The 25,696-nt window shown below is 30.8% G+C and overlaps 1 protein-coding gene across 1 annotated transcript in view; it reads left to right on the top strand.

Annotated features, from left to right (window-relative positions):
- Window positions 1–25,165, top strand: part of LOC139512118 (SUN domain-containing ossification factor-like) — a 48,722-nt gene extending 23,557 nt beyond the window's left edge. Inside the window, exons 16-22 of the mRNA XM_071299510.1 lie at window positions 281–1,065; window positions 3,317–3,624; window positions 4,446–4,563; window positions 6,249–6,353; window positions 11,547–11,775; window positions 14,981–15,042; window positions 18,461–25,165. Of these exons, the coding sequence (XP_071155611.1) occupies window positions 281–1,065; window positions 3,317–3,624; window positions 4,446–4,563; window positions 6,249–6,353; window positions 11,547–11,775; window positions 14,981–15,042; window positions 18,461–19,135 (2,282 nt within the window). The 3' untranslated portion in view covers window positions 19,136–25,165. The remainder of the gene's footprint in view (window positions 1–280; window positions 1,066–3,316; window positions 3,625–4,445; window positions 4,564–6,248; window positions 6,354–11,546; window positions 11,776–14,980; window positions 15,043–18,460) is intronic.
- The last annotated feature ends 531 nt before the right edge of the window (window positions 25,166–25,696 follow it).

Below are 25,696 nucleotides of genomic sequence, written 5' to 3' on the forward strand. Positions count from 1 at the left end.
TCCACATAGATTTTAATGGAATAGCTCTAACTTTATGAGGACAAGACTTCTGTCAACATCAGCAGCATTGTTAGATAAAATGTAATTTCATAATTGTTTAATATTATGGTGATGAAGGTAAATCTAGAAAAACGCTTCAGATGCATGAAACTAATAATTTCATTTTACAGAAAATATATAAAAGAGCCATTGCTCTCAAACTTTACTACATAGTGATAATATATTTAATACTTACATTTAAAAATTACTTCCATGTATTTAGCTATTGCTTATTTTATAGAACCAGAAGATGTGAAGAAAAAAGATGATGAATCTTTTGTTACAAAGCTCGAGGACCATGAACAGGTCCCCAGTGTGAGTGACAATCTGGTTACCTTGCTACAAAATGATGAGGAGGAAGAAACTGTGTCATGTGATTATATAACGGATAAATTATCAGCTGCATCTTATTACAGAAAACCTATCTGTAAATACTATGATATTATGAAGTATTCTCAAAAATTGCCAATTTGTTCACTTAATGAATCCCTTGCTAAAGAACAGGAAGAAGTAGAAAATAGAAAAACTTTACTAAACAAAAATGATTTTATAATAAAAGAAATGGCACCTGAAACACAAGATGTCAGTCAGACAGAAATTAGGCCATCAGCCTCTGAAAAAAGTCCGAAATCCAATCAACAAAATGTGGAGGAAACATTAAATGCTACGTCAACAGATGTGAAACTGTCGACGGAGAAATTAACAGAATCAACTACTAGCATAGAGTCAATGGATCAAACAATGCAGTCCTCGGCTTCAATTAATCCAACATCATCTTTAACCAATGTAGAGCCTACCAAAATAGTTACCGAAAAATCTTTAGAAGAAAAGGAGGTGTTGAAATCATTAGAAGTATCAAGCCCTGATGTGAGCCAGACAATTCAGTCAAGTTCTTCAACAGAATCAATTGAAGTGAAAGTTTCAGATACAACTCCATCTTTATCTGAAGAGGAACCAAAGAAAACTGTAGATTTTGTTCTGGTAGACACTGCCTCGTCTGATTCAAGTAGTAAACCAGTTGAACAGGTAGGGTCTAAACCAAATTAAGTATTAATAAACTGTAATGGAATATCATATTTTTTGAAAAGTTTTGCATTTGTTGATTTACCAGTCAAAGGTATTACTTAAACACTTGATTTTTTAAGTGATTAGAACATTTAAATATTGATATGTTTTTAAAAAATGATACAGAATTATTTAAATTACTTACATACCCAGTTAGCATTTTTTTAACCAAAATTTTTCTATATTTTTCCTACAAGTTTTATCATTTTACGAGTTAAAAACATAGATAGATTCTGATGAAGTAAAAGTTAGAATATATTTCCCAAGAACTTGCTTTAGTTGATATTTTACTAGCTTGAAAATTATTGAATTTACAGTATACAACTTTTAATTCTGTGAATAGGTCACTACATGTGCAAGTTGATGAAACTGTTTAAACATCGGATATTGTAACATTTGCAAATAAATGCTTAAAAAGTAGTTTGACATTTTTATTTGACAGGTCTATGTAGTGATGATCAAAATAACTAAGGTTGCAGTCTTGTAATTGACTGATCCATAGGCTTACATGCAAAACAGCTGATCTTTGAAAATAAAAAAATAAAAAATGCTACATAGAAAAAGTTTTTCATGTTCATATCATGTATGTACTAATGTGAAATTGTGATATGTTAAGGAGGCTCGAGGGTATAAAAATTTCAGAAAAAAAATAAACATTTGTTTTTCATTACAAATTTTATTTATTACCTTTATCATGTTTACTAGTTGTTACTTATCATATGATACAAAATTATTCAAAATAATCAATTCGTTTTGCCCTGGATGACTTTTAAAATGTAAATATCATTGAAAAAGTTCCAAATTATCTCCCTTTGATTGAAAAAATGCCACTTTTTGGCATTTAAATTGAAATATCTTTTTTAACTCATCAGTGACCTTATGTTTTATAATAATTTCCAAATAAGCTGTACTTAAACTAAACTATTGTAAAATTTGAGCGATTTCTGTAATAAATTTCTTTTTTTATTTCGATATTACCTTTATTTCCTCATTTAGTTCAACAGAAAAAAATGTACCTTTACAAAAATGTATGCTTCTTTCGAAGGTATATTGTGAGCATAAATGAACGGTGACCCCATTTTTTTCTTTTTTTTTCTTCTATTTACTATAAGATAAAATTCATTTATAGAAAAATATAGAGAAATCTTATATTAAATTAAAAAAAATGATTTAGAGCCCCCTTAATTGAAAAAAAAGTGGGTCATGCCACAAAGAATAAAAAGTCAAAATATTTTTTTTTAACTTTCTGTTCGCTGTTTTACTAGGCCGCACCACTTCCAGTTAACATGATATCCTTCCACTTTCCTGGATTGATATCCCCAAAAAGATACAAGATTTTTTTTCAATCTATATATATGTTTCAATTCAGCATAATAAAATTGAGAATGGAAATGGGGGATGTGTCAAAGAGACAACAACCCGACCAAATAAAAAACAACAGCAGAGGGTCACCAACAGGTCTTCAATGTAGCGAGAAATTCCCGCACCCGGAGGCGTCCTTCAGCTGGCCCCTAAACAAATACTAGTCCAGTGATAATGAACGCCATACTAATTTCCAAATTGTACACAAGAAACTAAAATTAAAATAATACAAGACTAACAAAGGCCAGAGGCTCCTGACTTGGGACAGGCGCAAAAATGCGGCGGGGTTAAACATGTTTGTGAGATCTCAACCCTCCCCCTATACCTCTAACCAATGTAGTAAAGTAAACGCATAACAATACGCACATTAAAATTCAGTTCAAGAGAAATCCGAGTCTGATGTCAGAAGATGTAACCAAAGAGAATAAACAAAATGACAATAATACATAAATAACAACAGACTACTAGCAGTTAACTGACATGCCAGCTCCAGACTTCAATTAAACTGACTGAAAGATTATGATTTCATCATATGAACATCAGGCACAATCCTTCCCGTTAGGGGTTTAGTATCATACCATCATAACATATATGAGAAGAACATAACCCGTGTCATGCCAACAACTGTTTTTAGAATAAATGTGTTTAGTTCCGATGCAAAGACCTTATCAGTGACTCAATATTAACGCAACCTATAATCATGATAATCAAACAGAAAAAATTGAGTCCATAAAAAAAATTCAGAAAAAAATGAACTATTTTGTTTCCCTCCATGTTTTGACATGCACTGGAAACCGGAGTTGTAATACAAGACTGGTACCTTAAGACATGACTGTTTGCATCTTTTTAGACTACTGAAACAAAGGTCCTACAACCAGAGGTACCCTCTGCAGAAGAATCTTCAAAAATTGATCCCTCAATATCTGTAGAAATCCAACAGACCCCAATCCTCAAGGCCAATGCCAGTGAAACTGAAGGACCAAGTACAGATACTATTGAACCTGTTGTTGTAGGAGATAATGTTCCAGCTTACCAGAATGCAAAAGATTTAAGACTTATCCATGTTCCTGTTCTGCCCTATCAGAAAAGAGAAACTGCTATCATGAGACTGAATAATAGAATCAAGGCTTTGGAGATGAATGTTTCCCTCAGTAGCAGGTTTGTAGACATAAATGATGAGCAACACTTAAATGTCAGAGATAAATCATTTATTTACTTTATTATCATTTTGATGGAATGTTTTAGATGAAAATTATATAGGAATTTCAGGATTCTTGTGAACCCATTTTTATAAGACCTCAAAAATTTTGTGGTCGTATATATTGGTATCACGTCTGCATCCTTGTCGACTGCATAGTCCAAAGACATTTGGTTTCCAAATAATATAATTAGTAAATGTATATAGAAATCTATGAAATTTTAGCACAAGGTTTATAACCACAAAAGGAAAGTTGGGATTGATTTTGGGGGTTATGGTCCTAGCCCAAATATTTCATTACAATCCAAATTCAGACCTGTATAAAGCGCAAATATTGTGTCCATTTTGCCCAAACTTTACAGGGTTGGACCTCGACGGTAGTATCCAGCTGTGCTATGCGAAGCAATCTATTTCAATCTGCGAAACATTTTGGTTTGTCAAAAGATTAGTATTTGGCACCCACAAAGTTATTCCTGAAAACTCAAGAAATAAAAATTCAGTAACCAACGAAAAAAAGAAAACAGAAAAGATATATCCTCACAGACAAAATCATTTAATTATGTACACTGAAGGAGATTGACTTAAAATACCTTTTAGATAAATAATTGTTACTTAAAGTGAAAAATATTTATCTATAGTTCATGAAATTACATTTACAGGTGAAATGTACTGAGTAAAGCCTGTAAAAAAAAGTTTTACCGCATTACTAAATTTAGTATTTTGTTACATGATAAATGTGTACATGTATTGTATAATGACAAACAAATTATTTCTGATGTAGATTTTTGGAAGAAATGAGCCAGAAGTTTAAAAAGCAGACAGAAGACATGATCAAACAACATGTGTTTAACAAAACAGTGGGAGAGATAACAAATGTTACAAAAGCCATTGAAATACAGGTAATCTCACAAATAATTTGCATTCTGTAAAGACTATTTCGCAGTGAATAGCTAGTTGATTTTTTTGGAATTTTTTTTTTACCTTGAGAATATGTTCAGTCTATGCAGAACAGTCATTAATGACATCTATGGTACGTGTTGCAAATATTTCAAATAAACTTGATTTCATATATGAACTAAAGGATTATGGGTAATTGTTTTGTTTATTCACTAGAATGAAAAGGATGTTGTGTCATTGGTTGCTTTTGTAAGCAATTAATTTTTCAAGGTATTTAAAACAATTTGATGAGAATTTTCCTTTTTAGGTAGGTTTGGGAATATTTTTTTTTTTAAATCTTTCTAAAATTAAGAGTTTTACTGAAATTATACTCTAAATAGAATTTTTTTATGATCAACTAGTTAACATAATTGTACTTCTCTTTGGTCAAGAGTTTGTGAATAAATTATAATATTACACCTTTCTTACACTTTGTGGAAAATTTATCTTTTGGATAAACAGTCAAGAAACCATGATCAGACAAAAATTGATGACAGCACAATGTATTTTTTATCAAAACATCTATCATGTTTCTGGGTTTGTTTGTAGGCTTTCTGTGAATTCTTTTATTTTTGTGGGTACCAATTTTCATGGATTTCTGTAGATAAGTTGTTCCAACGTCTGTTTTGAAGAAAACGTGTAATTCGTTGAAAATTTGAAATTCATGGTTCTCCTGACAACAAAATCCATAAAAATTGGTATCCCATGAATCATTATGAATACAGAGTATATATATTTTGGTCAATTTTTCACTTTGCTTCACCTGCAAAAGGGTAAAATGTTAACTAAATTGTAGCTAACCATTGAGAAATCTCCAATAACCCCTTGTTTCCAAGAAATTATTTTTCACAAAACCATCAACATGAAATTTCAGATAATTTTTTTTCAGAAGTGTAACAAATGTCAGACTAAAATTGTGATCTATAGCCCGCAGGTAAAACAAATTGGGTACAGATAAATGAGAGGAAAATGAGGGAATTATTTTACACATATTTTTATATCTGGAAAATCCTTGTAGAATAACTATTTTTTCCTATTCCTGTTTTATTTATTCCTGTCATTGTTTCATGCATTGATAAACTTTGTTTTCCTTTGAATTTTAAATATTTTCTCAGGTTGATTTTTATTGTAAGAACTACATTTCCAAGACTAGCTGTATATTATATAGTCTGCAATATTAACATTGATTATAAAATTTATCCATTGAAGATAAATCAAAAATGTAGTTTAAATTCTCAACCAAAAAAAATCTCAAAATTTCATAGTTATGTTATATTAATAAAATTTACCTTAAAATGTCTAGTTAACAGTAGTTTTTGGAATGTACATAAAAAAAATGTTAACTACTTTTTTATCAACAAAAACATGCACTTATTGTCATTCACTTTAAGAAAATAGATTTGCATATTTTGGTGTAAAAAAACTCTTTACGATTTGTATATACATCACATGTACATGATGAATATAGGCAAGCTTGGGAAGATGCAATGGGTGTTGAAAACTTGTGACAAACTATTTTCTACAGTAAAATAAACTGAAATGATGAAATATTCTTGTTGCTGTTTTATTATGCTATAACTGAACAGTTACAAGTTGAACTGTTTAAAACGACAAGAACATTACTTATATTTTTATTTTTTTATTGCAGAGTCTTATTCAGAAGCAGAAAATTGATGTTTTAGAAACTACAGTACAGAATTTAACAGAGCTTGTCATTCGTTTTACAGAAAATATGGAGAACCTTAATCAACAGGTTAGATTTTTCCTGAAATTTTTTATATGACACTCGACACAATGTCTTTCATTCAAACCATATAAAAAAAGCTATATTGCAATCAAGTCAATTTTGCTGAAAAAAGAACAGTAATAAACAGATAACAATACCTTTCATTGGATTACAAAAGTTTGAATAAGTGTTATGGAAATAATTTTTCACAATATACTTTCAATTCTTTAAAAAAAAAACCCAGCTAAATAAAAAGAACAAAAGGCCTAAGGATTTATTAAGTATTATTTTTTAGTCAAAACAAACAAAAAATCATCATCCATATTTGATACTTTTAAGCAGTGTTCTCCCCAGGATTTTTGGATAGCACTGTGGTAAGCGCGTAATTTTCAACAATTCAGTAACTTTGTCATGGCATGCGGTTCGTTTGTAATTGATTTGTTATGTGTTTTCTTATATTATGCTATTGATGTTTTCTCTTGTAATGATGTCCTCATCATGCTCATGGAAGTTATCCCTTTGTTTGTTAATGTTATTGTCTGGATATAGAAGAAGAGTTTTTTTCTCCATTGTAAATTCATATACCGGTAATCCTCATTATCTGTGCATAAAACCCCAAGGAGAAGTCTTTTTCCATGATGGGTCTATACCAGACAACCTATCTGAAGATTTCTAAGAACTAACAGGTGATGTTGCAGAACATGTAGGACCAACAATAAAGTCATTGTCAGCTTCTGTGTTTTGTTTTGTAACCCACTGTAGCAGTGTACTGTTAACCTTTGGACATTTGACAGGAATTGACATTTTTATACGACCGCAAAATTTGAAAAATTTTTCGTCGTATATTGCTATCACGTTGGCGTCGTCGTCGTCGTCGTCGTCCGAATACTTTTAGTTTTCGCACTCTAACTTTAGTAAAAGTGAATGGAAATCTATGAAATTTTAACACAAGTTTTATGATCACAAAAGGAAGGTTGGTATTGATTTTGGGAGTTTTGGTCCCAACATTTTAGGAATTAGGGGCCAAAAAGGGCCCAAATAAGCATTTTCTTGGTTTTCGCACTATAACTTTAGTTTAAGTTAATAGAAATCTATGAAATTTTGACACAAGGTTTATGACCACAAAAGAACAGTTGGGATTGATTTTGGGAGTTTTGGTTTCAACAGTTTAGGAATTAGGGGCCAAAAAAGAGCCCAAATAAGCATTATTCTTGGTTTTCGCACAATAACTTTAGTTTAAGTAAATAGAAATCAATGAAATTTAAACACAATGTTAATGACTACAAAAGGAAGGTTGGTATAGATTTTGGGAGTTTAGGTCCCAACAGTTTAGGAATTAGGGGCCAAAAAGGGACCCAAATAAGCATTTTTCTTGGTTTTCGCACCATAATGTTAGTATAAGTAAATAGAAATCTATGAAATTTAAACACAAGGTTTAAGACCATAAAAGGAAGGTTGGTATTGATTTTGGGAGTTTTGGTCCCAACAGAATAAGGGGCCCAAAGGGTCCAAAATTAAACTTTGTTTGATTTCATCAAAATTGAATAATTGGGGTTCTTTGATATGCCGAATCTAACTGTCATGACTGTGTATGTAGGTTCTTAACTTTTGGTCCCGTTTTCAAATTGGTCTACATTAAGGTCCAAAGGGTCCAAAATTAAACTTAGTTTGATTTTGACAAAAAATGAATCAGTTAGGTTCATTGATATGCTGAATCTAAAAATGTACTTAGATTCTTGATTATTGGCCCAGTTTTCAAGTTGGTCCAAATCGGGGTCCAAAATTAAACTTTGTTTGATTTCATCAAAAATTGAATAAATGGGGTTCTTTGATATACCAAAATCTAACTGTGTTTGTAGATTCTTCATTTTTGGTCCTGTTTTCAAATTGGTCTACACTAAAGTCCAAAGGGTCCAAAATTAAACTTAGTCTGATTTTAACAAAAATTGAAATCTTGGGGTTCTTTGATATGCTGAATCCAAAAATGTACATAGATTTTTTATTATGGGCCCAGTTTTCAAGTTGGTCCAAATCAGGATCTAAAATTATTATATTAAGTATTGTGCAATAGCAAGTCTTTTCAATTGCACAGTATTGCGCAATGGCAAGAAATATCTAATTGCACAATATTGTGAAATAGCAATTTTTTTTTTACTTAGAGTTATCTTTCTTTATATACAATATACAATGTATATTCACTTTTTACTACCAACTGATAAATTAAAATAAATTAAAATAATCTTTACCATTCAGTGATAACAAGCAGTTTTTTTTACATCTTAATATTTTATGATGTATTTAAATGAGTAGTTATTGTTGCAAACTCCATTAGAAATTTTAATTGAGATTAGTTTTGGAATAAGGGAAAGGGGGATGTGATTAAAAAAATTGGGTTCAATTTTTCTCATTTGAAATTTCATAAATAAAAAAGAAAATTTCTTCAAACATTTTTTTAAGTTCATTAGAACACATTCATTCTGTGTCAGAAACCTATGCTGTGTCAACTATTTAATCACAATCCAAATTTAGAGCTGAATCCAGCTTGAATGTTGTGTCCATACTTGCCCCAACCGTTCAGGGTTCAACCTCTGCGGTCGTATAAAGCTACGCCCTGCGGAGCATCTGGTTAGCATAATAATTTCTCATTTTTCTGACCTTAATAATGTTTTATAATATTTTTAATAAACAGCTGCGCCATGAGCATGATGAGCGCATGATACGCCCGATGTCTTGTGTGGAAGTTTTATGTAATAATCATAAATAGTTTCTGAGAAAGTTTTAAGCAATAACCATATATTGTTTTTGAGACACGGCGGGAGATGTGAAACCCCCAACCCTGTTTTTTTTCTTCGATAAACTAAATATCACTAAAATAAAATTTTGAATAAAACCAAAAAGTATACAGATCTTTAGATTAATATAACAAAGAAGTGTGTAAAGTTTTAAGCAATAATCATAAATTATTTTTGAGATACGGCGTGACATGTAAAAAAAAACCTCCCCTGTTTAACAAAATACTCAATAACTCCAAAATAAAGTTTTGAATCATCAACAAAAAATATACAGATCTTTAGATTAATATAACAAAGAAGTGTGTAAAGTTTTAAGCAATAATCATAAATTGTTTTTGAGATACGGCACAACATGTAAAAAAAAACCTCCCCCTTTTTTACAAAATACTCAATAACTCAAAAATGAAATTTTGAATCATCACCAAAAAGTATACAGATCTTTAGATTAATTAAACAAAGACATGTGTAAAGTTTTAAGCAATAATCATAAATCGTTTATGAGATATGGTGCGACATGTAAAAAAAACCTCCCCCTTTTTTACAAAATACTCAATAACTTAAAAATAAAATTTTGAATCATCACCAAAAAGTATACAGATATTAAGATTAATATAACAAAGAAGTGTTTAAAGTTTTAAACCATAATCAAGAATCTTTTTTGAGATACGGTGCGACATGTGAAAAAAACACACCCCTGTTTTAGTTACAAAGTGCCGTAACTCAAAAAGTTTTAATCTTATTTTCACCAAAAAGTATACAGATCATTTGACCATCATAAGAAACAACTATTTTAAGTTTCATGAAATTTGGATAAGTCGTTCTCAAGTTACGGTGCGACATGTTTACGCCGGACAGACAGACAGACAGACGGACAGACAGACGGACACCGGACATTTGTATACCATAATACGTCCTGTCAAAATTTTGACAGGCGTATAAAAATGGCTTCATCCAAGCTGGACATCGAGAAAGTGAATTTCTCAAGTCGTATCAGCATGGGGTTTGTTTTTCGATATTCTCTCAATTGTTTTCAAATGATAAAATTTATTACTGAAGAAATGCTGACTAAACAATTATTATTTCGAATAGATGATAATTAATACTTCAAATACTTGCTCATTTTCGAGGTTCGTATATGGATAGTAAACCCAGCAAATTGAAGCAAACCCCTGTGTTTGGTTGTTTTTAAAATCATCGTTTGTTCAAAGTTTGTAAAACAAGTTTGTGAGTATTGACGAGAAATACGGTCAATTTACTTCATCTCATTTCATTCATATATGCCTCTATATATTCTTTTAATTAAAAAAACAGATGTCAATGTTTAAATCTTTGTTTATTTTGATCTTCTGAAGTCGCCATTTTTAATAAACAGCTGCGCCATGAGCGCATGATACGCCTGACGTCTTGTGTGGAAGTTTTATGCAATAATCATACATAGTTTCTGAGGAAATTTTAAGCAATAACCATTTATTGTTTTTGAGACACGGCGGGACATGTGAAACCCCCCCCCCCCCCCCCCCCTTTTTTACAAAATACTCAATAACTCAAAAATAAAATTTTGAGTCATCACCAAAAAGTATACAGATCTTTAAATTAGTATAACAAAGAAGTGTGTACAGTTTCAAGCAATAATCATAAATTGTTTTTGAGATACGGCGCGACATGAAAAAAAAACCTCCCCTTTTTTACAAAATACTCAATAACTCAAAAATAAAATTTTGAGTCATCACCAAAAAGTATACAGATCGTTCTTAAGTTACGGTGCGACATGTTTACGCCGGACAGACGGACAGACGGACGGACGGACACCGGACATTTGTATACCATAATACGTCCCGTCAAAATTTTGACGGGCGTATAAAAATTATTAGAATGGTGCTGCTGAGTTTATACAACAGAAATAATTCATTCAGAAATAGTAAACCAGTCGATCACGTGATCCGAAAGTGAAAAATAAGCGGGAAATTTGAAAAAATATAGCGACACGCTTGTGTTGGAAAGCGCTGCGGTCAGTGCAATAGAACAGCCGGAAATTGGGATAGCGCTGAAAATGGCCTGGGGGAGAACACTGCTTTTAAATTACTTGAATTCACCTTTAAAAATATTGTATTCTAGCCAGATATGAACCATTTTTTACAGTGCCTGCCTTTTGACCAGCATCAAGTTTTTCAACTTGTAAACTTACCTTTAATACAAATATTCTGCTGTTTAAAAAAATCACAAATTATTGCTCGACATAGGAATAGTGATTCAGCCCGGCGGTGTTAGGGCACTTCTTAAAAGCTTTATTATTTAGAAGGTGGAAGACATGGATGCTTCATACTTTGTATATAGATGCCTCATGTTAAGAAGTTTCCGTCAGTCACAGAGAACAGGACAGGAAAGAGAATTTAGGTACATTGATACAATTGAAGTATTTTTTCTGTAGGTACAGGACAGAGAATTTAGGTACATAGTGACAGTTATCATATTGTGTGTCATCGTTTTGATTCTGATGAAGAAGAAATCCACCAAAGTTCCACGGGAAATCCAAGAGATGGGGACCACCTCTAATCTTAAACATATCCGTAGAAGAAACTCTTTCTCTGGATGTGACCATGGTAAAGTGGATTCTATAGGACCTGCCATACAAAAATACAACAGTGAATCTACATTATGTAAGAGGACCATATAAAGATATAGTGGCTTTTTGTTGTTGATCATATTTTGAATTACAATATTTGTTTGCTTTTTAAATTGCTAAGAAAACCAAGAAGATGCCTCATGCAAAATAAATAAAGACAAACAATAGCAATTAAAAAATAACTTAGTGAAGTATTCACATTCTGACTAACAATTAGAAACATGAAAAGAAAATATTCCAGCATTTACTGTATATCAAGAATTTAGAAAAAAATCTTTATTAACCAATAAGTGAACATTATGAATTGAAGATAGTAATGAGAAGATAGAATTCATGTTAATTATGTTGTAGAATACCTGGTAAAATTATTTTGATATCCCTTTAACATGTTTTTATACACGTTTTCATGTTGTATTATGGTATACCTTTTGTCTGTCCGTAGGACATTTACTCAAAACTGGTTTTACCAATTTACATTAAACTTTGGTGAATTGTTTATATATATTGATGTGAGCTCCTTTTCAATTTTTATAAATTTTTGATTTTACGTTTCTGAGTTTTGGGGTTTGGTTCATTACAAAAAGGGGTAATTTCCAGTTTTTGGGCAATAACTCAAAAATACTATATCACCAATTTGCATTAAACTTTGGTGAATTGTTTATATATATATTGATATAAGCTCCCTTTTGATTTTATAAATTTCAGATATTACGTTTTAGAGTAATGGGGTTTTATTCATTAAAACAAGGGGGATTTTCCAGTTTTAAGACAATAACTCTAAAATGCTTTCAGCAGTTTTTAGCTCACCTGGCCTAAAAGGCCATGTGAGCTTTTCTCATCACTTGGCGTCCGTCGTCGTCGTCTGTCGTCGTTAACAATTTTTCAAACATCTTCTCCTCTGAAACTACTGAATGGATTTGAATGAAACTTAACATGATTGTTCCTTAGTATATCCTGCACAAAATGTGCGCTTCGATTTTTGATCCGTCAAAAAACATGGCCGCCGTTACTTAAAATAGAACATAGGGGTCAAATGCAGTTTTTGGCTTATATCTCAAAAACGAAAGCATTAAGAGCAAATCTGACATGGAGTAAAAATGTTCATTAGGTCAATATCTATCAGCCCTGAAATTTTCAGATGAATCAAACAAACCATTGTTGGGTTGCTGCCACTTAATTGGTAATTTTAAGGAAATTTTGCAGTTTTTGGTCATTATCTTGAATATTATTATAGATAAAGATAAACTGTAAACAGCAAAAAAGATCAGCAAAGTAAGATCTACAAATAAGTTAATATGACCAAAATTGTCAATTGACCCCTTAAGGGGTTATTGTCCTTTAAGGATGTATTCTTCTGACGTTTCAGTCTCGTTCAGTCTCGTTGAAATCTCGTTCTTGAATTATTTCCAAAACATGTCATACAAGTGGAAAATATCAATGAACTTTAAAAATATTATAATCAATTATAACTCTGTGAAAAAAATTGTGTATTTACAATGAACGGTTTTTGAGTAATCCAGTTTTCAAATTTTACGACCAATCAAGTCATTATTTTTAGCCAAAATTTTCAGAAAATGGGTGAGGGATACAAAAAATGATTTTACGAGAATCATGTACATCCCATATCATTTTGGTCTTTTCCAATTTCTTAGATATGTATTTTTCAATCATTTATAACAAAAAAAGTTGAAATAACTTGCATTTTTTTCTTAAAACTGAGAAAAATCACAAAAATAGACAATTGGCACCATGGTAAATTTTACACAAAAAAGCGTCAAAATATGATAAAACTTTCTTATATTAACACCTACCTATTGTTTTTCTAAGTAAAATTTATTCAGATTGGTCCACTTCATCTTTAAAGAAAGTATGAAAAAAAGTTTAATTGTGGAACTGTGATTTTTTTCACGATAATAGCCCAAAAATAGGTAAAAATCGATGAAAAATGGGAAAATCATCAAAATTGGGCATTTTCAAAGGGCCGTAGCAAAAAAAGAAGTGCACCACCATATGATTTTTTCTTCACCAATTATTTTGTTACAGTCTTATACACCCAAAAAACAGGTTAAGAAAAAAAGTTTAATTCTAGAAATTTTTTGCTCCTCAGAGGTGTACATCCTTAATGACAATTTTTCACAATTTGTTCATCATATTTGCTAACTTTAAAAAATCTTCTCCTCTGAAACTACTGAATGGATTTGGTTAAAACTTAGCATGGTTGTTCCTTAGATTATCCTGCACAAAGTGTGTGCTTTGATTTTTGATCCGTCAAAAAACATGGCCGCCGTTACTTAAAATAGAACATAGGGGTCAAATGCAGTTTTTGGCTTATATCTCAAAAACGAAAGCATTAAGAGCAAATCTGACATGGAGTAAAAATGTTCATTAGGTCAATATCTATCAGCCCTGAAATTTTCAGATGAATCAAACATCCAATTGTTGGGTTGCTGCCACTTAATTGGTAATTTTAAGGAAATTTTGCAGTTTTTGGTCATTATCTTGAATATTATTATAGATAAAGATAAACTGTAAACAGCAAATATGATCAGCAAAGTAAGATCTACAAATAAGTCAATTTGACCAAAATTGTCAATTGACCTCTTTAGGAGTTATTGCCCTTTAAAGACTTTTTTCACAATTTGTTCATCATGTTGACTTACTTTAAAAAATCTTCTCTTATGAAACTGCTGTATCAATTTCAGCCAAACTTAGGCTAAATGAGTTTCAGAGTTTCAGAGTATCTAGTATAAATTTTATATTTCATTTCCTTGTATGTCAAGAAACATAGCTCCTATGGCTAAAATAGAACATAGGAGAAAATGATTTTTTTTTGCTTTTGAAGAAAATAGGACGATTCAAAGAACATTTAAATAAATTGAAAAGCCAAAATAATCATTGATGAGAGATTAAACCAAAAAAATTCAGGTGAGCGATTCAGGCTCTTGAGAGCCTCTTGTTATGAAACTTTGGTAAATTGTTTATGTCTATTGTTATTAGCTCCAATTTGTTTTTTTTATACATTTTAGATTTTATGTTTCCAAGTTATGGGATTTTATTCATAAAAAAGAGGGATTTTCAGGTTTTCTTACAAAATCCCTCAAGTGCTTTGAGCAGTTTTCATTACACTTTGGTTACTGATTTATATATATTAAGATAACTTCCCTTTAGTTTTTTTTATAAATTTCTGATATGAAATTGTCAATATGTTTTAATTTAATGTAACATTATGTTTTTTACAGTGAATTCTGGGAATTATTCATCAGATATAGATCCTGGTGGGACCTCAGTACACCATCTGCATGTAAGTAAAATTTAATAAAAGACACATAGTCCAGTAAATTTGTTTGTCCTATATTTGTAAGTCCTATATTTCATTGGTAAACATCAAATGAACGGACTTAAAATAGGAAATATAGAATAATTTTGCAGGATAATACATCTAGAAATTTATGTCACAGCATTATAAATTTAGCAGAGATTTTCAAGTGCTATTCACGTCTACAGATAACTGGGATTTCATGTGAAACAGTGAAGTTGTTTGGAAACTGTGCACATTTTAACCAAAGCATATTCAAGAAATTATATTTTGTCATAAAACCACTAATTTGGGCCTGTTAAGAAAGAAGAACACAATTCAAACAAAACAGTTGCTATATATAAAATCATGGCTATCACTTTGTTGAAAGGTAAATATTTGGTAATTTTGGTTTCAAATAAGGCTTTAGGACAAAGAATCACTGCAGAACATTTCTTTAAAGTTTCTTAAAATAACAAAAAGAAACATAGGTAGTTATAGTAGGAGGGCACATTTGCTCAGATCAAAAGAACCTTTTTTGTACTACCAAGAACCCATACACACTAACATGCAATTAAAAGTATGTTTAATTTTTCAGCACATGTCAGGATAAGGTATAGTTTTGACATGAAATGAATGTCACTTTAATTGAACTTAAAACATAGTAGCCATTAATACTTGACATTTCAGAATTAAACATAGAGAGCAATGGGGCTATGAATTAGTGGTTTTATTCTATTTACCAGGTGATACAGTACCTACTTAAAGACATTAGCATTGCCCTAGGTCTTGAAAGAAAATGGGGATATTTTTTAAATATTTTGATTTCACTCGTAATTAATTACCAGTATGCACACAATTTTTTTTTAAGAACTTGCTAACAAATGTTCTGCAAAGCTATTTTCTTTTGATAAGTTCATCTTGATATGGTTGATAGATTGACATCAAAACTATCCGACTACTTTTTGAAGGAGTTATTGCACATTAAAGAAAAGTTTTACCATGTTTTTGCATTTTTGCCTATTATCTCAAAAATTATAATAGAAACTTAAATATGCGAAAAGTATCAGCAGGACAAGGTCTACAATATTAATATGACCAAAGTCATCAGTTGACACTTTATTAAAGATGCCAATTTTTTGATTTTTTTTCTTGATAGATAGATAAACACTTTAAATAGCAAAAATAGATCATCTGCAACAGAAGATCTACAAATACGCCTTTACTGCAGAAATTTTCAGTCAATTGGAGATATTGCCCTTTTATATTATAATAAATGGTAATTTTTACTTTTTTTGCAATTTTGTCTATTAACATGATTAATAATTCAATAAATTTGAAAAGGAATTTTTTAAAGCAGAAAATATCTACAAATATCTATAGGTTAACATGACTGAAATAGTAATTTTAATATTCTTAATAGAGTTATCCTTCTTTAATGGTGATTTATACTAGAATAGTGGCCATGGTTGAAGATACTAGTGTCAGAGTGACACATACTCTTTAGAGCCTCTTGTTGTAGTTCCACACATGCAGAAGCAAAATCCCTGGCAGTGTTGCTTTTCAACTATTTTTTACACAAACATGTTTATTTTCGTAGTTACCATGATAGTACTGTACATTCCATTGTCATTCAATTGTGTTCATTCAGTTGCACAATCTGATTACTGTTGTTTTGTTTGTATTTTTCAATGAATGAATGGGACATTTCAATTTGTTTCCTTTGAGATGAAAATAAGATTATCAGGGCCCCGCCTTTAGGCGGGTCGCCCTATAGTGATCAGTCTATCCGTCCGTAACACTTTAACTTTGTGTCCGCTCCATATCTAGAGAACCATTATGATTTCATACTTTATACTTAACATGTTTGTTAACCACCACCAGAGGGCGTGTCATGATGTATGTACAACTTCCTAGGTCAAAGGTCAAGGTAAAAAAAACTTTGGTTTCAGTTGACAACCCCGTGTCCTGTGGTGAAGATCGTGTCCGCTCCATATCTAGAGAACCATTATGATTTCATACTTTATCCTTAACATGTTTATTAACCACCACCAGAGGGCGTGTCATGATGTATGTACAAGTTCCTAGGTCAAAGGTCAAGGTCAAAAACTTTGGTTTCAGTTGACAACCCCGTGTCCTGTGGTGAAGATCGTGTCCGCTCCATATCTAGATAACCGTTATGATTTCAAAGTTTATACTTGACATCCATTTTAACCACTACCAGAGGGCGTGTCATGATGTATGTACAACTTCCTAGGTCAAAGGTCAAGGTAAAAAAACTTTGGTTTCAGTTGACAACCCTGTGTCCTGTGGTGAAGATCCTGTCCGCTCTATATCTTGAAAACCGTTATGATTTCAAAGTTTATACTTGACATCCATTTTAACCAACACCAGAAGGTGTGTCATGATGTATGTACAACTTCCTAGGTCAAAGGTCAAGGTCAAAAACTCTGGTTTCAGTTGACAACCCCGTGTCCTGTGGTGAAGATCGTGTCTGCTCCATATCTAGATAACCGTTATGATTTTATACTTAATACTTAAAATGTTTATTAACCAACACCAGAGGGTGTGTCATGATGTATGTACAACTTCCTAAGTCAAAGGTCAAGGTCAAAAATTACCCCACGTTATTGACAGCGGGGCCCACAGAGATGGCTCCCATCTCAATGGTATCTAGTTTCTAAGTGATTTATTTAAAAGCTCTAAGCTACTGTTTGCTGTTGTACAGAATAAAAACATAAGAGAAATTATTATTAATATGAATTCCTTATTTTAAGTTACTATGACATTTACAATTTAACTGACATGTCAAGACAAAAATCTATGATAGGATTGTATCCAGCAGTAGTAAACTAGAAGTGGTACAGGTTTATTTTATCCAAGAGGTTATAGGTTAACCAGTACATGATCAATTTTTTTTTTGCATTTATAATGAACTTTACTAAAGAAATTGTTTTCTCATTTAAATATTTCAATCCAGGGATCTTTGAAAAACTAGTGATGACATAGCATTACACAAACTTTCATTCAATCCATTTTACTTTTGTAATATTAAACATATTACATTCCATTGTCTGTCATCTGTGTCAATTCACATGCAGAATACAATAGACTACTTTCCATCAAAAACTTCAGTTAAAGTAAACATCATGCATGTGTTTAGGGGCATCGTCACTCCTTTCCTATGTTTAAATTAAAACAACATGAAATTTCAAAAATATTTTCATATAAAAATTAGATGATGTGGTATGATTTTCCAATGAGACAACTCTCCATCAGCATAATCAGTAAACAAATGAGGTAGAAGTAATTAGCAACTATATATTTTCAATATTTTAATTCCTTGAATATTTAAAAAGATTATATCTGCATTATTACATGTATTATTGAGTTAAAGTTAATAGAGTTTTTTTTTAAACTTTAGGCAAAGAAAAGAAAAAGAAAGAAACAAAAGATAAATGGTTCATCAACATCTTTGACAGGTGAAATGAAAGTCACTCATAACAAAACTGGTATCAATAGTGCTGGTCTTCTGTTTGGTACCAGTTCAAGAGAATCTTCCCCTGAAGAAGGTGAACAAACAAAAACGAAATCCCTGAATCGATCTTCAAGTAGTGCTGGACTATGGAGCTATTTTGCCAGTGACAAGCAAGAACAGCTAAAACCAAAAGGACCTGACAAAAAAATGTCTATAAGTTCTCATACAGGCCATGATAAAAAAGATTTGTACAACAGTCATGCCAAAACAAACGGTTGTATCCCAAAGAAGACAATCAAGACAGGAACTATATGTAATCCTACCAAAACATCCAATGGTTGTGCACGTGGACTCAGATCTGGGTCATTTAATGGTTCGGACACGCATTATGATGATTTCTTATCACTCTCGGAGGAAAGTGTTAACAGAGGTGACATATTCATTGTTTCTCCCTTTAAAAAGAAGTTTACCTTTCATAAGGGATCAGCACCGAACTCCCATAAAGATTCAATGTTAAAAAACCAGACAGGAAAACAAGGCAGAAGTTCTCACACTCGTGCAGGTAGTACTGACCTGACATACAGATCAGTGTCTTTCAAGGAAATGAATGGACATAATTAGCTTTTATTTCGTTGCATTGTTTACAAACAATAGTTCCTTTTATATGTTTTAAAGATTTAAATAGAAAATTACAATTCTTGGTATTGCATGCCAGAATTGTTTTGTGATTAAAAGTTTAAAGTCACTAATTTAATTTAAAGAATAGATTAACTTATAAAAAATAGCAAGAAAAAGGAACACCATGGAAACATCTTAAAAGTTATTGAAAGTTGGTAGTCCAACTGGGATAAGATGTATTATTTAATTTTTGTGCAATAAGATTGTTGTATGTAGTATGTGTCAATCAAACTTGTGTTTTTAAAATGTGTCTGTGATAGAATTTAAAAGTGTAATTTGCATAGCTATTTCTTTGATAATAGTTCTGTATGTGCAAGTGCTTTTGATATAAGAAAATAGTACAATTTATCCCTTTTATATTGTCAGTATTAGAAACAGATTTCTGTTCAAACTAAGTTTATACCTCTCAATTTTGAAAGAAAATCAACTTTAGTCATGATTTGGGAATAAAACTGAAAATTTGTATATGTGAAAAATTTGTATTTCTCAAATAAGCTGCACCAGATGTGCATTTTGAGAATCAATATCTCTTCAGTAATGGTTGAGGCCAAAAAATGAAAATCAAAAACCTAATACAATTTTTTTTTAAAGACCAAAAGAACGGCCAAACTCAGACAAGGAATTGGAACAATGCACATAGATATAAAGCTGAGGAACTTATTTTTGACTATTTGCGGACTATAGGGGAATCAAATGTCAGCAAATAGTCAAAAAATATCATAAGAACCTGAGAGCTATGTTTAAACAGCTAATAGATGTGTTGTCCTTAATTTCAAATGATTTCTTAAGTTTTATTACAGCAAATTTCAATTAAAAAATATCTCTATTTTTATGCCAGTAAATTCCATTATCAACATGTTAATGATCAGAAATAGAAAAAAATTCATAAATCAAATATTGCCTTTATAAATCCAAATTATGTACACTTTTAACTTAAACAGCACACACCTGATTGGATATGTTTCAAGTGAGGAGAATGTTAAATGTATTGTTTGTGAGGAATTGCATAGATATAATGATGATACTGATTTTTTATTGTCAGCGTGTGTAAAGGAATACTATTGAGTAAGTAAAATTTAAAGGTGGAATTCTATTAAATGAAACATCTAGCTTTCTAGATGTTCAATTGAGGAGTGATGCATCTGAGTTTTATTTGCATTATCAGTTTATGTATTCTCCTGTTTTCCTTTTTATTTCTGGTGCTTAGACGTATTTTTGTTATAATATCTTAATTGTATTTGTGAGATTATAGATTAAATACAGTCAACCCACTTTATAATGACTAAGTATGTCACATTTTACATAAAGTGAAACAAAATGGTCTTTTATAAAGCCTTTTATCTTTTCATTAAAAAAATCTGATGTTTCACAACGAATATTGTGAACAGTCCCCCTTCCCAAAAATATAGTTTTATTTATTTTTTATCATTAATAAACATAGACTGCAACATATTGAATTACCAATTCTTGGAAGCTCTGAAATTTGCAATACCCTACTCATATGTTGTATATTTTTTCAAAAGTATAATGTTACTTTGTGTGTAAAATTATATTTAAAGACAATTCTTTTAAAGTTGAATCAAATGATCAAGGAAAGATTCTTTTCTTTAAATGGTTTGAAAATTACATTTTAATTGATCACCTCATCAACATGATCAAAACATAAAAGCCCAACATTCACTCAATATTGTAGGTTCATAAAATTTTCTAGCATTCAGCAGGGTCTAGGTCCCACTTTCAACTGAAAATAAATGCCTGTTTTATAGAGAATCGTAAAAGTTTTCAGCTTACTCCACATATTTAATTTTTCTTTTCCTAATAGCCAAGTTCTCTCTACAAAATTACAAATTCATTTCAATAAGGATAAATTTCTAAATACCCATTTACATAATACACACCATGGGGATGTTTACAATCCATTGTTCTATACTGGATACATGTTTACTAATTACATTATCAGTCACATGATATCCAAAATACTGTGTGTCTTTGACAGATTTCTTTAGATTGTATTTAAATTAATGTCCTTTTAATGCGGGTTGACTGTATTTTTCCATATTTTTGTATTTTCGATGTGAAAAATATATTGGTAAACCGGTGAAATTTAATTAAGAATTTACTGGTTTTGTAATATTATTTTGTGTTTATTGTTTGAAAATGTTTAATGTGGACTTTTTTGTGTCAGCATTTAGCAATTTGAGGATCTAAAGTATACTGGGTTTTATTATCAAATGCCTAGTCGTTAACATTGTGATTGCTGGATTAGTGATTACTGGGTCTGGATGCGATTTATAGAAAACAGAATCGGGAAACTACTGCGGAATAAATGAGGGAATTATAAAGAGAAAAGAAAAAGAGGCTAAAAAATAAAGACAAGAGAATAATGGGGTCCTCAAATGTAAAGAATAGAGAAAGATTAGCTTTAAAAAACTAAAGAATACAGAATTAAAGAACCCCCATCCAGACCCTCATGTATTTGACATTTATCAATGAATATTAAAGGGTTCAATGGCAGTCCACACTAGTGTTGTAAAGTTTGAGTTCTATGTTTGACTCTAAACCTACTAGCAACAGTGAAAATGAAGAACATGAAAATAAGTGCTAATCTTTTGATAAAATATTTGTTTTCCTGTGTTTCATACTACATAGGTTTGTTGTCTCAACTTCATATACCCATATCTTTTCTAATCCATTATCTTTAAGATTTTGAAATGGTAAATAGTGCTATTATTATCTAGCATTTTCATATATATTTTTCATTTATCATGTTTATGTAGAATTGTTTTTAAAGTATTGTAAAGAGGAAAGTAAAATCAAATAAACTTTAAATAATTATGTCTGTATATTCTACTGCCAGTTTATGCTACTTCAAAGTCGGAGGTAAGCATTGTATGACAATGCAGTGTAGATATTTGGAAGGCACACTATATTCCTCTCTGTTATCTTAAATGATTGGTTGTCATAAAATTAATACATGTAGCTTCTGGATGATTAAAATAGATTAGTATAGTACTGTGGATTCATTTATTTTTATGTGTACCAATTTTCTTGGATTGAGAAAAAAAATTGTAATTTTGTGGATATTAGATTTTGTGGCTTGCCTAAAGTCTGCACACAAGCTTATAGAAGCTTTACTCTGTGGAACATTCAGTGTTTCGCCGTAACAAACAAAATTCGCAAAGAGTTGGTATCTCATGAACAAGAATGAGTTAGTAGTACATGTACATGTTTTCTTCTTGTGTTAATGACTTTTTTCTATTGTATTTTTGTTTTAAAAAACATGTTTGAACAGTACCTAGTCAGAAATTAATCAGAGATGTTTGTGAATCTGGAAAGCCTAGTAAAAATGTGCAATATAAGACAATAATATGATTCTTCTACCAAAAGATAATAGTGTTCTTAAGATTCGTTGATTTCAATTTTATTTTGTCAACAATCTGTTTTGCTACAAAGACTTGTTCATGTTATTCAGAAAGACTTGCTAGTTGCTTGTTCAGAAATGCAACAATCTGTTTTGCTACGAAGACTTGCTAATTCATTGTCAGAAATGCAGTTACCGGTAACTGTTTTGCTACAAAGACTTGCAACAATCTGTTATTCTATGAAGACTTCTGAGTTGCCTGTACAGAAATGTTCTGTGTTTAAGTTTCTTTTTGTTATCATGATCAATGCAAATCATTTATTTGTTAACATGTATTATATGTATGTATCAAGCTTGAAATATAATTTATTTTATTTGTTTATGTCTGCTTTAGATAAAGACCTGTTTCGTTTGTTTATATCAAAATAAATGATCAATGCTATATGATATTAAAAGTCTACAAATGATTGTATAAGTTGTGCGTTAGGCATTAAATTATATTTTGATATCTGAAAATCTATTTTAATAAACAAAAATATACCTAAATGTAAATTAATAATACAATCTTGCAAATAGGTCATTAATTATATATTATAAACTTTAATATGCTATCAATATGAATAATATTAACATTTATTTATTGAATTTTTAACACTACAGTGTATATTGACATATACAAATGGGCATACAATTATTCATCCGCATCAGTTCATTTATATGTATGAAGGTTGTATCCAAGGCTTGTGTTAAATTATTTTAACATGCTAAATGAGGGAAATTGACAATGATGCATAAATGTAATGGGAATGAATATCTTAAATATTTCATTAACATGAATTTAGGCCTGTTTAAGTTGAATATTACTTCTATTTTTGATTTGTGTTGTTGTCTCGTGTACATTCACCCTCAATGTTTTTTATTTAAAAATACATTTGTTTCTGTTGTTCTACCTTGTCTTGGTTATTTTGGCTTTAAAAAAAATCAATGCCAAACTTTCATGAAAAGCTAAATGTTCCTATTATAATTTGCTTTAATAAGTCAACTTAACTTTAACTTATCAAGTGATGTATAAGTTTCTTGTTTGTTTGTTTGGGTTTTTTTTACGGAGGTATTCAATTGGTCCAAGTCTCATAAAACTGTAATAAGGGAAAATATCCACATTCCTTTACTGACCAGTTCAAAGAGGTCTATTGGTTATTGCTTTGTACCTTAGAATAATGCATCATTTGTTTGTTATCAGATGACATAGGATCTTGGGAGGGGGTTTAGACAATTTCTCAGTATTCTTTTTTTATTTTGCTGATTAATTTTATTTCCCTTTTTTCTCCGTTTTTTTTTTCTTCTTTTTTCTGCACTTTTTCTCTTTTCTGTCAACCCCAACCAGATCCTCATCACTTTTGAAAGAAAGAATTCAAAAAAGTTATCTCATCTTGACTATTATTATAATGATTGGGTTTTTTCTTCATTTAAATGAAATATTTCATTGGATTCTGAAATCTCTATTGATGTGTGAGTGTGTATGAGTGTTTGAATAAAACATTTTCAGAATTTATTCATGGAATAAGAAAATAAAATCATAATGTAGATTCTGAAATCTCTGGTTATATATCATGTGTGAGTGTGTATGAGTGTTGGAATAAAACATTTCCAAATTTATAATGTGTCATTTCTGCAATATTTATGGTGAAATTATACAATAATGAAATTATAAATGATGAATCTCAGAAATTTATTTTGCAATGAATGAAGAAAGAAAAAAACATTACAAGAATTATTAGGATAATTATAATTTTGAATTAGTCATTGTATGTCTATAATTATGTAATTTTTTTTTTAAAAGTTTATTTTTGTGAGATGAAGATTATTATTACTCTAATAATGTTGTAAGCAAACAGGTCTTTATTTCATGGAAACTTCTCATTAAAAAAAACACATCGTAAAAAGCTTGGCTTCCAAGATTTTACGCAAAATTTACAATCGATTTACCAATCAGAAATTGCATGCACAAAAGTCTGGCATCATGAATTGTAAGAAAAACTTTTCAGATGTATTTTCAAAAAAACATTTTGGGAGAAAGTGTTTCTAGAAGAGGAAATATTGTCTTCGCAATTAGATTAAGCTGAAGAAAAATAACCTTAAATTTGTTAGTGCTATATTGAAGAAAATGAAAAATCCTAGCTCTGTTCATATAATTTTCTGCAAATTTTGCTATCATAACTGCTGTGAGGAATTGTGTAGTTTATGTTATAATTTGATTTAATTGCTTTACACCTACTGTAGATTCACAAAATATTGCTTGCTTTTTTTTCCTGGAAATTTTGAAGACTGGACTTAAATGCTAGATTTATTATTGCGATATATAAAGGAAAATCTGCATACAGTTATATGTATGAGATAAAAGAATGCAAGTTCTTATTTTTGCGATACTTATTCATTTGCCCTATTGAATTAATAAAACCTTGCAGTATTTTCTGAATTAACATATCTCATTTCTATGTACAGTTCAATACAATTTCAGTATTGTGATTCTTCATATTGTTATTTTAATGTGATTGCAAGAAGCCAGAGTTGATCAATATTTATTTTAAGTTGACAATAAATTGTTGAAGCTGTTTTTACTTTATTTATTTTTGTTACCCCATTATGAAGAGGTATCAGACCATCTTGTCCATTTGCATATTTATCTGTTCATTCATATTTTGTTTGCCACGCTCAACTGGTTTTATAGGCCATTTGAGCTGTTTCCATCACTCATGTACATAAACTTTAAAAAATGGTATTTCAACTAAACTTGGTCTGAACAATCCTTAATGTATCTAATCCAAAGATTTGTGGTTAAATTGTGCCTGCTGATAATATTATCAATTGCAGAATCCAGGCGTGGATCCAGAGGGGGGGGGGGGGGGGGGGGGGGGGTTCCGGGGGTTGGACGACCAATGTATTTGAATGGGGACATGTAGTCGGAACCCCCCCCCTGTCAGTGCTAAAAAGAATATTAAAAATGCAGTAATAAAAAGGGAAAATGAAACAAAAGATACCAAGGGTGCAAGTAAAGACTAGGAGACAAACACAGTCTCTGTAGGTTGCACTTTGTAAATACAGCTGTTTATCAAACCACGCCTCTTTTGGGGAGAAAGAATATT

This window comes from Mytilus edulis, chromosome 2 (assembly GCF_963676685.1).
Source record: "Mytilus edulis chromosome 2, xbMytEdul2.2, whole genome shotgun sequence".
Taxonomy (NCBI): domain Eukaryota; kingdom Metazoa; phylum Mollusca; class Bivalvia; order Mytilida; family Mytilidae; genus Mytilus; species Mytilus edulis.